Source organism: Hylaeus anthracinus, unplaced genomic scaffold (assembly GCF_026225885.1).
Source record: "Hylaeus anthracinus isolate JK02 unplaced genomic scaffold, UHH_iyHylAnth1.0_haploid 2, whole genome shotgun sequence".
Classification (NCBI taxonomy): domain Eukaryota; kingdom Metazoa; phylum Arthropoda; class Insecta; order Hymenoptera; family Colletidae; genus Hylaeus; species Hylaeus anthracinus.
This window is the reverse complement of record NW_026534838.1, coordinates 1,765,385-1,783,611: the sequence shown is the minus strand read 5'-3', so window position 1 is coordinate 1,783,611 and position 18,227 is coordinate 1,765,385. Positions and strand designations below refer to the sequence as shown.

Below are 18,227 nucleotides of genomic sequence, written 5' to 3'. Positions count from 1 at the left end.
AGATGGAGATGATTTTAACATCTTTGAAAACGTTTAGAATTAGAACAAATATTATTATCCTCTATATTTCATAATTTGTACAAGCAACATTGTTGTACATGCTATCTAGACAAGATAGAGATGATCAAGAGATCTCTGAAGACGTTTAAAAACACTGAAATAAAATTATTACCCTTTATGCTCTATAATTTATCAAAGCAAAGTTGCTACACATGACATCTAAACAAAATAAAAATTATCTTGACATCCCTAAAAATGTGCAAAAGTACTAAAAATATTCGCAGCCCTCATCCCCTATAATTTCTGCAATTCTCCACACATCTCAACAAATAACAAACATACTCAAAGTGATCAAAGTTATCGCGTCGTCAAATTTGCCAATTTATTTTCGCAAAACATCCCCCGTTTATATTATCGTTTGGGCGGAGTTTAAACCACTTGAGGTTTGTTTAACGTTTGCCATGTTCCATTTCGTGTGTACGTCCCTAATCCGTGGCCGTTGGTTTACCGCGTAGGTAGGCAACAGCTTCAGGTACTCTCGAAGTCTCGGAATATCGATAGAATAATTACATAATATCGGTGAACGGGAACGATGAATCAACGATCGGTTTTCGCGTTCTCCTTTCCTGTTTGATCCTGAACCGCGATTGCGCTAATTAACGACCGACGTTTGCGCGGCCCGGGAGAAACTTCGAGCTGGTTAATGAAGCTCGGAAAAGCATCTTTCACGGGGGGCGCAACTGTATAGCGATATATCGTGGATATTGATAAGCGGAGCCAAATTAAGATTTCATGCGCATCCGAGTTGAGGATAGAAGGAAGCTGTAATGTTTCCGAAGGAAGAATTTCCTGCCTTTTAGGAGGGATATGTGCACGACGTTCGTAGGTGATTGGTTATTAATGTAGAGTATGTATGTGTTTGTAGATTTATTTGTTTGATAGTTGAATATTGTATCAAGAAGCTCTTGAAGTGATGATCATTATGAAGTTGATAAATTTGTACCAATCATCAGTCATCAGTCACCAATTGTTAATCAAATTTATTTTTGTTAAATATCAAAGGTACCTGCCTAAGAAACCCATATTGTATGAAGCAGAACTTGAAATTATGATGAATATAATCTTGACATATTTCTATCAATCATCAGTCTTCAATTACCAATTGTTACTTAAATTTATTTTTGTTGAAAATCAATGGTACCTCTCTAAGAAACCAGTATTATGTGAAAGAGCTCTTGAAAGTATGGTGAATACAATGTTGACATACTTATATCAATCATCAATCATGAGTCACCAATAGTTACTTAAATTTATTTTTGTTAAATATCTAAAATACCTATCTAAGAAACCAATATTGTATGAAGAAGCTCTTGAAATGATGATAAATATAATCTTGACATATTTCTATCAAGCATCAGTCTTCAATTACCAATTGTTAATCAAATTTATTTTTATCAAACATCTAAGGTAGCTGTCTAAGAAACCTAATATTGTATGAAGATGCTCTTGAAATGATGATCATTATGAAGTTGATTCATTTGTACCAATCATCAATCTTCAGTTACCAATCGTTAATCAAATTTATTTTTGTTAAATATCAAAGGTACTTGCCTAAGAAACCCATATTGTATGAAGCAGAACTTGAAATTATGATGAATATAATCTTGACATATTTCTATCAATCATCAGTCTTCAATTACCAATTGTTACTTAAATTTATTTTTGTTAAACATCCAAAATACCTGTCCAAAGAATCCAATATTCTATGCAGAAGCTCTGGAAATGATGATGAATATAAAGTACACTACCAAATATAATCAATAATCAGTTTTCATTCATAAATCGTTTATCATCAATCTTCAATCACCAATCATCACTTAAATTTATTTTTGTTAAACATCTACGACCCACGTCCGAGAAACACGTGAGCAGTTATCAGCATTCATAATTGCGGAATTAATACCCCGAAGCATGTAAACATTCATACCTTATTTAACGATCTTGTTTTAACTCTGAGAAACTACATGCTTATTTTCCTGTATAATTAGCTCCTGTATCTATAACACTTTCTTTATCGTTTCCACCAGGAATATAACACTAAATTTCGATAGAGCCATCACGGTCACAAGCGTGAAAATCGCGTAACCTTCGCAGGATTAGAAGTCAGCTAAGTCAGCTTATAACATTGCACGGTCACAGAGAATGCGCTTCTGCAGCTGTTGCAAGTCTAATTAGCGCGTGGAAACGCGCGTCAAGTTTCCTCGCGGAAAAGTAAATCAAGAAAGTGTTAACGAAGAATTTCACACTCCTCACAATCTACAACGTTGATTCGATTGCGCAACAAGTTTCATTTTCCACCAATAAAAAGTTACATTATTAATTCGATCGCAGTAATTCCCCTATTTGTTTTTGTAAGAAGTTTATATCAATAAACTCATTTTTATATTAACGATCAGTCATCATAATTCATCGTCATTCGTCACTATCCACCAACCATAATCTTTAAGATTTATAAAAACGGTCGAATATCAACAAAAATTATCAGGAATTATTCAGAATCATCAATAATCATCAATGGTTTAATTGCAGCGTTAAAACGCACGAGTTTTCTCGTGGGTAAAGCGAACCGAAGAAAGTGCTAATTAATCTCGTGTGTGTGTGTGTATGCGTATGAATTCTTAATGGAATCGATTGCATCACGTTGCCTCCTTTCCAGCGATAACGGAATATTTAATTTAATTGTTGCTTGTTTTTCTACCAGTTCTGTGGAAACTTATCAGCAGCCTTGAAAGTGAACACGTTCTTTTTTTTTCACATAAATGATCGCGTGTCAATGAGGAAAGTTCCGAGATTGAGCAGAAATTTAGAAAAGTCATTCGTGAAATAATTATATTTGCGTTATTCGTGGAAAAATAAAATGTCTGATTTATCATCGAATAAAATCTCATGAATCGACTCGATGAAAGCGCAGATTGTTTCGATATTAATCGTTACGGGAGATTTCTAAGAGTTTTTGTACTGGCATTCCTGAAATTTATGTAGATGGCTAATCACACGTAACATTATGCCATTTTAATTGAAAGTGGCAAAGTTGTTTAACAAGCCGGCAAATTAGTCGGAAAGATTTACAGTCTTCGAATACCTTACGTCATGGAACTCGTTTAGCGCGAGTTCTTCGACTGTCATCTATAGCTCGATGTAAATCGTCTGTAATCGTCTTTTGATACGGTCTTTAATAGCCGTAAAAATGTTTTCTAACGTGCAATTAAAAATCCAAGTATATTTAATAATTAAGCAACTTCTCTAGAGACTTTCCACAATTTGTAAACATGACTTGCAGCACTGACTCCTGACTCCACAAACAATTTTTTATAACTAATATCGCTAAACTGAGAAATCATGCTATCGCTGTATCTTGATTTTGAAATGCATTTCGAAACTGAACTAAATACTAGCAGAACTTTAGAGTCACAAACTTCGTAAATTACTTTAATTAGCTTCGTTAACAAATTTAGAATAATCGGTGACAGCTTAGAAATAACCTCGTCACAATTACTGTGTATAATCTCGACTTGATTCATCAATCAAACAAGAGATAATGTAAGAAAGCGTCGCTGAACCTCGTCAACGCGAAAAGAGGTTCTTCTTCGAGGTCGAGTTGCCAAAACACAATCCTCTCATCTTCTTTGTCCTCAAACGTGACTTAACCTGTAAATGACATGATCAAAATAGAAAGTATGGAGGCGCATTTATTAAGTTTCTTTCATCTTTTATGGGAGATTCTAAAATACGTGAGGTACGACAGGTTGGAGCATGGAATGAGGAGAATGGAATTTTGGTAGGTTTGAGGAACGTGATCGTTCGGGAAATTAAAAATGGCGTAGAAGAAAACATTTAGAACATTCTAGTCTCATAATAAAATAGAATATTAAAATATGAAAATACGAAATATAGTGTAAAGTTGAAAATATGAAAAATATTGAATTATTTTGATTATATAAATAAATCTCCTTGGCTTTCATTTATTTCACTGTCAATATCAAATATAATTTATCGTGATCAAACTGTCTTAGAATACTGGGGCGTTACATAGTTAAGGGGAAATTTTGCACAAACATTGCTCGTGAAACTCTGTATATGCAATTCGCGTGCAACGTGGATCGCCTTCCGGTTGCACGTTACGAATTTAATTTACGCATACCGAACTGCGAAATAAATGCGCATTAATCGAAACTGTCGACCCACTGTTCGTCAATAACGCGAAGTTCTCTTAATTTCTCTGAACTCTCCAATAAAAATATCGTAGCAACAATAAACGATGATTAATTTATAATACTCCAATTACTTTCTCGTCTAAATATTTAAAAAACCTCAGCTGCGTCACATTGCGCAGGAAACTGCATAACTACAGGGTTTTTACGCGTTGTCCCTCGATTTAGTAGATTGGAAGTAAAATAACGTCACGTTCAAAGTAACTGGTGCACCGTTACCATGACGCACATCGAGTGCAACTATGTTGCACGTGCATTCACCGGAGAATGCACCGTAGATATTCAAACTGGTTTAAAGTATTTTATTTGCACAGATTTAAATGTGTCGCTGCTTATCAAAGCGTGCTGCACGATCAGAAAGTGTGTATTAGATGGCGAGGACGTCGGAGGAAAAGTTTAATAACAGAAAAACTTTCCAAGAAATCCGTTTTCCAGTTGCGGTAAACTTTGCTTTACTTTGATGCGAGTTTGCCCTCTGCTCGCCGGAGATTAATGAGAAAACGAAGGGAAAGTGGGAAAACGCTGACCTTGATTTAGATTACGTTTTATTTTGTGTTATTTGGATTATTAGCGAGCAATCACGAATAAACCGTTTCGCGATTTCTGTTTCAGAACTATGAGGGAGCGAACGGTGCGTTGGATCGCGGTAATATTTCTCGTCGCGATTATCCTGGAAGGAGCAACCTCGACGCGTGCTAAGAAGACGAAATCGTCGAAAAATGGTGGTAAGAATTATTTTTTCTAAACTTCGAGTTAAATAGCTTTCGCGATATCGATGAAGTTTAGCTTCGATCGGTCGGAGTTTGCGAGTGTTTAGTACTTTGTTTGAGGGCGAGTGATTCCTGCGTTCTGGAATGTCAAGTAGAATATTAATAATCAAGGCGAGGGGCAGGAGCATGGAGCAAAAGAAACTGGGCCAATGGGTTCCTTAAGCAACAAGTGGAAATTAACGACAGGGAACTGTTTTACGAGACTGGAAACGTTCACCTGTGTAACATGACGGAATTCAAGTTACTATGCCCAGGATGCAGATATCATTTTTTTAATGACAGGAGGAAAGGCAACGTAACTTAATCGTTGGAGATCTAAGAAATATATCAAGTAAATACTCCTTAAAATAATAAAACACAACACAATCATTGGGAATTACAGAAAAATATCAAATTAACCCTTGGAAGATTCTTGCAGAAAATTCTAAGAGGCGTAGAGATGTGAATATTTAAAAAATATCAGCTTATAGGGGACGTCAGATCTCGTCACTTTTTTCGTCAGATCTCGTAGTGGTCTGATCCTTTTGGTGTTCTCTTAAAGAAAAATAAAACAACAGATGAACAATCGAATTTAAGAAAAATATCACCTTATGGAAAATGACAAAACGAAATTTTTTCATATTTACAGTTTATTTATACGATGTTTCATTTCAGAGATAATAATTGAAAACATAGAAGACCTCTTTTCCTGAGATCTCGTAGTGGTCTGATTCTGTTGCTGTTGTCTTAAAGAAAAATAAAATAACGGACGAACACTCGAATTTAAGAAAAATATCACCTTATGGAGAATGACAAAACGAAACTTTTTCATATTTACAGTTTATTTATACGATGTTTCATTTCAGAGATAATAATTGGAAACATAGAAGACCTTTTTTCCTGAGATCTCGTAGTGGCCTGCTTCTGCTGTTGTTGTCTTAAAGAAAAATAAAACAATGGACGAACAACCGAATTTAAGAAAGATATCACTTTATAGAGAATGACAAAACGAAACTTTTTTATATTTACAGTTTATTCATACAACGTTCAGTTTCAAAAATAAAAATTGAAAGCTTAGAAGACCATTTTCCTGAAATGCAATTTTTGCAACGAACCTCTAACCCCTAACTTTCCATTTTTAATTTCGAAACTACCCATCCTATGAATAAATCGTAAATACAAAAAGGTTTCGCCCCATCATCCCCTATAACCTCATATTTTTAAAAAATTGATTTAACAAATATAAACATTTCTCCGAGTGCATTTATCGAAAGCGTATATATCCCGCGTCTTCTTTCCCAAAACAAATTTGTACAGTGCCAGGAAATAATATTTCTATCCACCTCCACTAGCTCTACATAATCTCTACATAATCTATCAGTTACGTAGACCGAGTATCCTTGGAACTGGACTTGATTAAAATTCACTGAAAAGTTTACCGGTTAACCTAGCGCGGCCGATACCTCCCAGTTGCCCAGTCGCGTGGATATGATCTGTCGTTGGTGTAGCATTTATCGTTCCGGGCTGAAAGCAGTGAAAGGGATCGGGCTCGCGCAATAACGAGCCTGTTTCACGATCTATTACGTCGACATTGGATCCCTACGATCGTCCATGGTACGGTGAACGTGACCGATGAGATGGTATGCCCGATACACGTTAAAAGAATGGCGATGGCAGAATGCATCGATACAAGGTTCGTTAGAGATAGGATCTACCACGAGGCAAAACGGCGAATTATAGTAAGCGTGTACGTTGCCCTTCCTCGTGGGAAAATGGTAGCGTCCTTCTGCCAATAGGAGAGTATAATGGCGTGGCATTAAACGGCGTCTTTGTCCTGATTAAAGCGATTCCACTTACGTGGCGACTACCGTGGTTCCGGGTAAACGTGTTGGGAAAGGGAATATGAGTAAGCAGGTCGAAACGCATGATCGAATCGGACCACGTTCCTAGTTACTCCGAAATACTGGATGATGGGAGTTTAGATACGTATTTTGGGCTGATTCGAAGCGTACTGGAAATTATTAACCCTTTCAAAAATTACGGACACTATCGTTTAGGGTGAATGGCCTTTAGAACAAGTTTTATTCGAAAATTACACTATTAAGATTTTTTTTTTATTTTTTCAAGACTAATTTTAAATTACATTAATACTGGAAAAACAATAATTCAGGCCTGAAAGGGTTAAGCATTTGAAACAAAACACTTAACGACATAAAAATTCACGTTTCGTCGTATTTTAGTATTCCCAGACCCTTTAGCATTTTCCATTTGTTCGATAAGCCCGGTGAAATTATTTAGCAGCGTTTGTAATTTTACTATGCAAGCGGTGTACATATGTACATTATCGAGTTGCAACGCAGGAACCTAATTAGTTTAAAACGCAATCGGATTATACCAATTAATGCAGGAATACAAAGAAGAATGAAATTTAGAAGGAGAATCATATTAACGCGTTTGCTAATATCTGATAATTTACGAGGCATTGTTGCCTTCTTTTGATTTACAGGAAATAAGGAGAAAATATCGGATTTGGAGGGATCAGAGACCTCGTATAATTTGCCTTACATGACTGACTATGGCAACTCCTTCCAATCTTTTGGATACACGCAGCAACCAAGCAATTCGTTTAGTAGAAGGGCTCCAAATAGTGGGTGAGTATAAAAAGCATTAAATTTTTTTACTATCTACTCTGGTATTCTAAGAAACTATATATTTGACTTCATATCGTAATAAATAGACTGTGGTCCTTTATGCGAAATAAAATCTTTGCAATGGTAGTTACAAAAATTGAATCCAAATGGAAATTTATTTTACTCCGCAAATATTATAATATGAGCATAACTTTAAATATTTTTTGTATAAAAATCAATAGTCCAAATAAGCCGAAAAATGTCGAAAAATTCCTCGAATTAAGAGGAAGAATAAAATTACAGCAACGCTTACGTTTGATGATTTATTTTTATCCGCAGGTATTACTCGAACTTCCTGTTCGGTTTTGGGCAAAATATGACGAGCGATATTCACCAAGAAATTAGGTGTGGCGATACGTTCCCGAGACGCTGCGAAAAGTCGCGATACAGAACGTACGATGGCTCTTGCAACAATCTTCGCAACCCTACTTGGGGTATGGCAAACACGAGATACGCACGTCTTCTGCCTGCGAACTATGCAGACGGTGAGTCTGAAAATTTTCTAAAAGTTTCTAAAAATAAGAAATCATTTTGGATTTCCTATTTCCATTAAATTAAAATTTAATTAGGAGAAATACAAGAAAAAAGTTGAATTATCAGGACAATAGAAATTATATTTTATATATTATTTATTTTTCATATTTTTTCATTATACCTTTAATAAATATATATCGAGATAAATTAATTGGTTAATGAACTTAAATAAGTATATATTTTGAAAATATAAAATAGAAGTAATATTCTATTAACTTAATATTATAAATAAATATTATAATTTCTTTCATGTTCCGTGAACAAATATTGAATAAATTAATGATATTAATAAAATATTTATCCAACGCATAAATATTAATATATCATATCGAATTCGAGGTAACACACCTCGGGTTCAAATAATAAAAAATACATAAAATATATGAACTAAAATAAACTTTAAAATGATAAACACTTCAAACACAATTTTTTAATAAATCCTTCGACTTCACGTTAAGCGACTAAAATATACTTTATATACAGTCAGTCCCAAATATTCATACCTTCCATGCCTATCGAAGAAATTTGTTTAAATTCAAAAATAAGTTTGATAATACCAAATAAATATTTCATTGTATGTAGATAAATGAACTTTATAGTTGTATATATTCAAAAAAGAAATAAAGAAATATTTAATTATTAATATACGTGCATAAATAAACTTTACACATGTGAATATTTACAATGACAAATTTATTTGGAAACATTAAGCTTATTTAATATAGACAAATTCCTTCAATAGACATACAGAGTACGAATACTTATGGGACTGACGACTGACTATATGTACCCATCGTTCAAACGGTTTATTCACCCGCGAGATACCTAACTTTCACGTTTCCAGACTCCGCAATATGCAATATGACGTTTTATATTTTTACTCGCGCAGTATACGATCTAGACTCGGTGTAAAGATTCGATATCGCCCAGAATCGTTCCAGATCAACGCTCATGAGTATGTCCGCAGCAAACAGGCGACGAACGTTTTGGGAAGCGGGCCAGTCAACCCTTTCACTGCTATTGCTGCTAACATGCTCGACAAAATTGATCGGCATGTGCGACTAGATATGTCAATGATTCTGGCAAAGTCAGTTACACTCTTAGACTTCAACTATCTACTGCGAGAGACTGTAGAACACCTGATGGCCATCTCACGGGTCACTGGTCGCCTTTGCCCTTTCTAGCCACTCTAAACTCGACTATCTATCGACAATGCTTGCTTGTTTTCATTTGAATAATTTCTAGTTAATTTATATGAACATCCGCCAATTTTAGATACAATTGCTCAAAACTATGAGAAAATGCAGTGCAAAGTATGAAATAATTTCTATTTAAATTACATTATTACTGATCAGCTCTTGATGAATTTGACTAAATTATTAAATACAATGCAATTCGCCTTTTCGAAAGCGGTGGAAAATTAAAAATTACCTGCACCAAAATTACCAAATTTGATTTAACTTTCTGTCGGAGGAACCAAAAATATAGCTTTTAAATATTGCTATTATTATATCCGGTTTAGACTATCCCAAGCTTTTCAGACAGTACTTCCATGGAGAGAGAGTATTTACATTAGCAGTAATGAATATTGCTGCCACCACCCTCCCCCTTCCAAATGCCCCAAACCTACTCAATAAGCAATATTGCCCACCCCCAAACCAACGCCAAAACAAGTACATCAAACACTCTGAGACAGTATTTCCACGATTCCATAGGCTGGAACACTCGATATTCGCGTTTATGTGAAACCGACGCCAACGCTATTCCAGCGACCTGAAACCTTTGGAAAACATTTGATAACGTACTGAACACGTAGAATTGCACTAAATTTCATTTATCTAAAACCGACGCACATATTGAGCTTTCGCTATCGAGCAGTATTAACACGTTAGTTACCACGTTGCGCAAAAATAAGTGACAGGTCTTTTCATTAAGAAACTAAAAAAAAAAATTCATTTCGAAGGTGATGCGGTGTTGAAAATAAATCTGGGCAGAATTCGTGAATTTTACGTCGTTAAACAATTAAATACTAGGACAATTGTTGATTGTCTAATATTCGATAGTCTGGAGACAAAATTTTAACTGTGTAGGAATTTTTAGTCAGGGGACCGATGTGTTAAATCGTGAGTTAGGTCTGTCTTAGAGAAAAAAAATTTGTATTGCGTCACTGTTGAAGATTGTAGTGGCTATAGGACTTTCCTATCATGAAACAGTAATGCAGCTTGCTTCGTTCTCTTTCGTCAAGTGTTTTTCTATGGAATGCTGTAAAGTTTGATAGCAGTCATCGCAGAATTTATTTCGAAATTGGAGACAATTTGTGTCTAGTTAAAGTGTCTTAATTTATTCTAAATTTATTGTTATCAGCTCCCTGAATCTTCAAGAATAGATCCCCTATCTAAAGTAACCTTTGCTCATCCATCAAGGACATGTCGTCATCCATTAGAGGTTGATGATGGAGTGCCGCAGAGTCAGTTGAATCTTCATCTCCAATTCTATACAAATTTTATTTGTTATTTTCTCAATGTTTGCAATCACGTGGTGCACTAAGGTCTTGATATCCTCCGAACAATGCATATCGTCGAGAATTACTTCTGAATTAAAAAATGGCGTCAATTTTATAGGAGCAACTACTACTATGTATTAACTACTGTGTCAATCTAAGCTGTTTTAAATTCATTGTCGTCAGTTCAGTGAATCTTCAGGAGTGCCATATATTCAGTTGCATCTTTAGGCTCCAATTTTATGCAGATTTCAGTGTTTCTAAATAGATGTGTCTCGGCATCTTATTTCTGGAAGTCGACTCCGAGACGAAAATGGACGATTCACCAGAAGAAACGAATTTGTACATATCCCGCAAACTCTGCGATTTTCTTTCGGGTAGGCACGAACGTGCGTAGCCACCTAGCGGTTGGGAGCGGTTGGGAGCGGTAGTTAGGGAGTAGCGGGTATCGGCTCAGAGCGCTCAACATATTGTCACGTATTTTTACGTGAATGTAACATCATTTTTCTTAAAATAACATAGCCTATTCTACTCCAGAGAAAGCAAGGAAGCTACTATTAAAATTTGTTATCAATCGCTTAAATAGTTTAAAAAATTTTTGTTTACATACAAACAAATGCTGTCTCTATCTAATAGTAAGATTAAAAAATGGCGTTAATTTTGTAGAAGCCGCTGCTGTGTCGATCTAAAGTGACTTAAATTTATCGTTGTCAGTTCAGTGAATCTTCAGGAGTAGATCCCACCTCAAGTAACACATCCATCAAGGACAAGACGTCATCCATTAGAGGTCGATGATGGAGTGCCACAGATTCAGTTGAATCTTCATCTCATCAAATCTTCATCGCACACAAGTTTCAGTTGCCATTTTCACAATGTTTGCAATCACTTGATCGCACAATGTTTACACTAAACTCTCGATAACTTCAAAGCCCTGCATATCGTTTATAAAATTAATTCTAACGAATCGCAGTAGCGAAAGGTCCGATAATCCCATAATCTCCCACGGTAGGTCGATACTTTTTGTTCCACAGAATGGGTGAAGAAACGTCTGGAATAAATTTGAGCTCATAAAAGTCATCGCACCTTTCTCTAGTGACTAGCGGACAGTGTGAACATTGTGCAACGATTTTTATCACAGTTCGCGCGATAATAAAAACTCTGCTTCCGTAAGCAACGCAAAATTGTCTACGGGTGACTTTCACAGTCATTGGCTTTCTTCCATTCGTAAGGAACTGTACTTAATGAAACTTGACACACATATAGAGCATTGAACAATATTAGACACATATTTTTTTATATTACCTGATATTCATTTTTACTAATATTAATACTAAACCCACCTATGTTTACTATGGTAACACAAATTACTAGTTTTAAAGACATTCTTTTTTAACGCGATGCAAAAATATTTGATGTGATACTAAATTGAATAATGCATTAAACAATTATATATATTCATACTGCATGTAAGAAGTTAGTATTTAGAGGTGCTACCCTCGAAATTGCGAATGAAATATCTTTAATAATACCTTTTTAATTAAATTTACAAAAGTTCAATTTTCTAATTCCCTAATTAACACGTTAAGTGTCAGACGAATATTCCTGAAAAGTGCTAAGATTAAATATTATTTGAAATATTCGAGACTACATAATCAAACGTTTATTGTGCTATATATTTTTGTAACTTCGTCGAAATTCATGAATTTCATTCAAATTCATTTCCTTTTGTGTTTAACTTTCGGAATTAATTTGTTCAGTGAAAAGCACTGTCACCCATATATGGGCGACGTTAAATCTAATTATCCACCAGTCGCAACTAATTATCTGCAGTGTCCTATTTGTTACTATAAGGAGCTCTATCAACGTAGTAAATAACATTTAAATCCATGCTTGATTGAACTTTTGCATAGATTATAAAGGACGATACAGGAGAACCTTTTTCGTATTTCTTTTTTATGCACTTATCTGCTTCCATTTACTTGCGATGCAAATTCGACGAATGTTTATTCATGCGTGCAAGAACGTGCAGAAATGTTAACGTTTATTGCTTGGAACTCTATTGCCCCGATTGCTCGATCATTTAAATCTGAAAACCTATCGATCATGTCCACCCACAAGAGGTAAAAAATGAAAGAAAATTTAATTGAAGATTACTCCAAAATTAAAATCTGGCTACATTGTTGTTAAATTATTCTCTTTTATTATTCTCCCTTTTTAAATCATTAGTAACGAAGTTAGGTTTCGAACTTTTAGAACGGATGTTTGTCGAATGTCAAGCACCAGCAGAAAATAGCTATGACGTTAAACGATGGTAAAACGCAGTTCAAGTTTTTTCCAACAATGTTGGAAACACGTTGCACATGTTTTATTGCTGTGCGTTGTAAGATCGCGTTGATAAGATCAAACGGAATTGATTCATTCGTTTCATAGACTGATTTCTAACTCGCTACATATTCCTGGCTAATTAATGAAATTTTTATAAAAAATTTATTTTGTTCCGCCCTCTTTGCTCTGTTTCTCTCGATAGAGTTGTTGCACGAACGAAAAAAAACAACTTCTATTGCTTCACCTGTGTTTCTACTATTTCCCCACTCGTTTGCTAATGCGATGAACCGTTCTAATTTGTATCCTTGATCATTTTCTATCAAACTAGGATTAAAAAAGAAAGGTGCCCATATAATAGTAATAGCAACAATAATAATAATAGCTTGATAATTTTCTATCAAACTACTATTAACGAAAAAAAAGGTGTCCATATAATAGTAATAGCAAAAATAATAATAATATCTTGCAGGTGACGTTAATTTCCATGTCCCCTTTCCATTTATGGTTACAAAGAAACGTTTATATAATAATCGAACACTTCATGTATCGACAAAAATCCATAGAAAGCACGCTTAAGGAAATCTACGTTTTGCGAGTTACATAAATCTTTCATAGATGGTGTAAATTATCCACGCAACATGAAAAGTGTAAATCAATTGGTACCGATGAAAAGGAAACTACTTCCTATAGATGATGACAGGAAAATGTGCTGTAATGATTTATATTCGAAGACGTAATTCAACAATGTTAAAAGAAAAAGAAAAAAAAATATACGTGTCGAATTGAGTAACCTCCTCCTTTTCGAAGTCGGTTAAAAATTGCTTCGATCAGTGGAGAAGAATTTCAATAGGAGTTGTTAATTTTTATGTCACCTAACTGCAACATGTGCATGCAGAATGATGGTGTAATAATACATTCTTGAATAATAATTTTAGAGAGAATATAGCAACAGAAAATATCGTGAATTCTTTCTAGAATGATTGATGCAAAGGTGATCGCAATTCACAAATTCCTAAAATGTCCAAAACATTGTCAAATTAAATACTAAATTAAATACTAAATTAAATACTAAATTAAATACTAAATTAAATACTAAATTAAATACTAAATTAAACACTAAATTAAATACTAAATTAAATACTAAATTAAGTACTAAATTAAATACTAAAATAATCCAAGATGTGGAAACATTGATACAGTAAAAGCTTGTCATACTTCCAGGCGTCTATCTAAAAGGCAAATTGTTTAACAGTATTACACACGCACAGATACATATTTCTTTTTACTTGTCTGTCAATGTTTATTGCAGGGGGTCGTAAAACTTTATTGTTTCCGCAGTATTCGCGCCTCGTGACAAATACCTACTTTCACAGAAACTTGTTTCGATGGAAGAAATACCACGGACGTGATTTATGCGTTCGCGCGGGAACCAGTTCGCTTCTTGGTTTATAAACTTTACTATCGGATGTTAATTATTGCGGACACGTGGGGCCATTTTAGACCATTCTTACGTGCACGCTTTCCGTTCCTGCTTTTGTTGTACAAGAAATGGCAAATAGAAGCAATTGGTGTATAATTTTAAATAATTCTATACGACTCGATCGTTGCTACTTTAATTGATTTTATTAAAACTTTGTTACACGTTCGCTTTCTTACGAATGTTTCTAGAGGTATATAATTGATATATATTTCTAAACAATTCACTACAATTTGATTTTTACTGTTTTAATTGTTTTTATTCAAATTTGGTTACAATTCCATTTCCTTATGAATTCTTCTAGAGAATTGATAAATAATTTTAAACAATTCTATACGACTCAATTGTTACTAATTTAATTTATTTTATTAAAATTCTGTTTCCTTTATGAATTCCTCTAGATAAGCAAATGATATATAATTTTAAACAATTCACTACAACTGAATTCTTACCGTTTTAATTGATTTTATTAAAATTTGGTTCCACTTCCAGTTTCTCATGGATTCCTCTAGAGGAAAGTAGACTGCTTCTATAAAAGAAAAAAACGAGGAACTGAAACCCGTACGATATTAGATTCCCTTTTGATTCAATTACGTATGATAAATATGAGGAAATTAGGAGTGTCGTGTATGGTAACAACTACGAACCATTTATAATGACATTTATAACATTCCCGGGCCCGTAAACGAGAAAATTGCGGAGAGCGGAAGTCTCAAATAGCGATAAAGTCGAGTGCCAGTGGGGGAATAATGATGAATAGACCCTTGAGGATTATTATACAATCCACTATAAACGAGTATCGCGATTGATACACTTTCTAGCAATGAAGTAGAACGTGCGCAATTCGTGTCATTCATGAATAATAATTAACAAGTGTATTTAATGAGTGTTGTTGTATTTCATCGCACAAACTTTATGGCTCTGTAAATTATCAATTCCTACTGAATGTATATGTTACGGTAAATGTAATAAACTGTAGATTTTGCATAATCACCGGGGAAATACTGTCTGAGTACGTTTGGGGTAGTTGTTTTAGTGACAGTGGGAGCCCTAACCCTAACCTTATTTCAGGACTTGAAGGATCGCCGGAAGTAATGTACTCTTCAAATCTGAAAACCATCGCAAAACCATAGTTTGATGGAGAAAGAGACTGAAAACGACGGTTGCAGCTACTTTTTCATTGATACGAACTGTCTATTAGGGTTACATCCCCCGTTTAGACAGTTTGACGCATTCAGATTTTGGATCCGACGCACTTTTGAAATTTTGAAATTTTGAAATTTTTCAACAATTTGGTAATTTCAATTTAACGTCCTTACAGCCAGATGCTTACCACGAGACCCTTCAAATGTTATTCCAACCGTTATACCCTTCACCCTGTAATGGCTAAATGCAAATTTGATTAAATTAACAAATGGATGCATTAATACTAGGAATAGACGATTAGAATAAATCTTCATGGTTTATACGTGTGACTTAAAATAACCATTGATTGAATTTTTAGTTGTAAATTATAAAATATTGTTATTCGCAGTGATAGTGTCCAAAAAAAAATTAAATCCAAACTTATTCAAACAATATTTTCGGGTAGACAGTATATGCATTGACAGTTTTAAAGTAACCATTCTTTGAATTTTTAGTTGTAAATTATAAAATATTATAAACTAGGCTTTAGTTATATCCCCACTACAAGCTGGGGATATAAAAAAAATGTATACACATCAAATTGAGTAACCTCCATCTCTTCAAAGTCGGTTAATAAAATCGCCGGTCAATTTGCTAAATGTTCCATAATTCATCATATTTACCAACTTTAGTATGGATTATACATAATCAACGCATTTATCACATTTGCCGTAACATGTACACTTTTTCAATAGCAAAACCAGAATATACGTTTGTGATTTTCTTAAAACAGATCAGAAAGATCAGAGTAAAGAATTTAAATATTTTGCATGTTGCAGCTGGCGCAATGAAGATGTGTCAAAGTAAAATACAAAATTGAAGAAGATTTGAATAAATATACTAATTGAATATCGTATGTTAAATTCACGTAGGAATTCGAGCGCCCACGATGTCAGTCACTGGATCAGATTTGCCACTTTCCCGAATGGTAAGCTACACTCTGTTCCCGCATGTCGACATTGACGATCCAATATGGACTCTGGTAGCGATGCAGTGGGGACAAGTTATAACCCACGACATGGGTCTAATCGACGGAACTACTCAATCAAGTATATCTCATATTTTTATCATACTAATTCATCATAAGATAATTTCTATCTCGATTTTCTGCTACTCATTAGTATTTAATATTAATATTAATGAACCTGCCTTCTATTTTTCTTCCTCGAAACTCTGATATTCTAATATGTACATATTCTAACAATATTCTAACAATATTCTAACAATACTCTAACAAAAAACTCCACGTCGATTTTAATTAAACTTGACACACAGATAGAGCATTAAACAGTATTAGACACATATTTTCTTATATTACCTGATATTCATTTTTAATACTAAACCCACCTATGTTTACTATGATAACACAAATTACTAGTTTTAAAGACATTCTTTTTTAACGCGATGCAAAAATATTTGATGTGATACTAAATTGAATAATGCATTAAACAATTATATATATTCATACTGCATGTAAGAAGTTAGTATTTAGAGGTGCTACCCTCGAAATTGCGAATGAAATACCTTTAATAATACCTTTTTAATTAAATTTACAAAAGTTCAATTTTCTAATTCCCTAATTAACACGTTAAGTGTCAGACGAATATTCCTGAAAAGTGCTAAGATTAAATATTATTTCAATTATTCGAGACTACATAATCAAACGTTCATGAATCAAAATTCAAATTCAAATTCAAACCTTCATGAATCAAAATTCAAATTCAAATTCAAAATTCATGAATCAAAATTGAAATTCAAATTCAAAATTCATAAATTTCATTAAAATTCGTTTCCTTTAATATTTAACATTCATAATTAATTTGTCCAATAAAAAGCATTGTCACCCATATATGAGCGACGTGGCAGTCAACGTGTTAAAAGAAACAATAAATAAACTTTAAATTAACTCTCATTCACCATGTTACAGAGCCCCATGCAACAAAGTGTTGCACGGATGATGGACAGCTGTTAGAATCGTCGCAGTTCAACAGTCAGTGTTTCCCGATACTCATTCCCTACAATGATCCAGTCTACAGCAGAACGAACACGAGGTGCTTCAACTTCGTCCGTAGTACGACTGACCTTGACCGTGGCTGCTCCTCGCAATACAAACCAGCACAACAGGTTTGCTATTCCTTGCGGTTGATGACTTTTCCCGATCGTTTGTTGCCTCGTCCGCGGATACACAGGGTGCGCTCGCTAACCCAGATCGAGACTCACGCCACAGTACATGAATACCAATTACGATACTTAAATGCCCATACCAGGAAATCTGCGATTAGTTACACCCGGGCGAATATATCAATTACTGTATCAATCACCCGTTGCAGGTGCTAACATTTTATGGGCATGACAGGTCACACGTGAAGGTAGTTTCGAGGAATCTAGTTTACTTGGCTCTTTCAGGCTGTTACGTTTCTCGAATGCGAATGTTTTAGGGAAAATTGGGAAATAATTGTTGAATCTGAAGATGTATTCGACAGGATGGTTATTTAA

General features: G+C 34.4%; 1 protein-coding gene across 2 annotated transcripts in view; it reads left to right on the top strand.

The window, feature by feature from the left end:
• The window catches only part of LOC128892943 (peroxidase-like), a 34,115-nt gene that overhangs the window by 10,479 nt on the left and 5,409 nt on the right, over positions 1-18,227 (top strand). The window contains exons 2-6 of one of the 2 annotated variants that reach the window (XM_054153618.1): positions 4,884-4,993; positions 7,527-7,671; positions 7,990-8,195; positions 16,604-16,780; positions 17,659-17,855. In XM_054153618.1, the coding sequence (XP_054009593.1) occupies positions 4,888-4,993; positions 7,527-7,671; positions 7,990-8,195; positions 16,604-16,780; positions 17,659-17,855 (831 nt within the window). In that variant the 5' untranslated portion in view covers positions 4,884-4,887. Of the gene's footprint in view, positions 1-4,883; positions 4,997-7,526; positions 7,672-7,989; positions 8,196-16,603; positions 16,781-17,658; positions 17,856-18,227 lie in introns of both variants that reach the window. The other variant, XM_054153617.1, reaches the window with a different exon arrangement.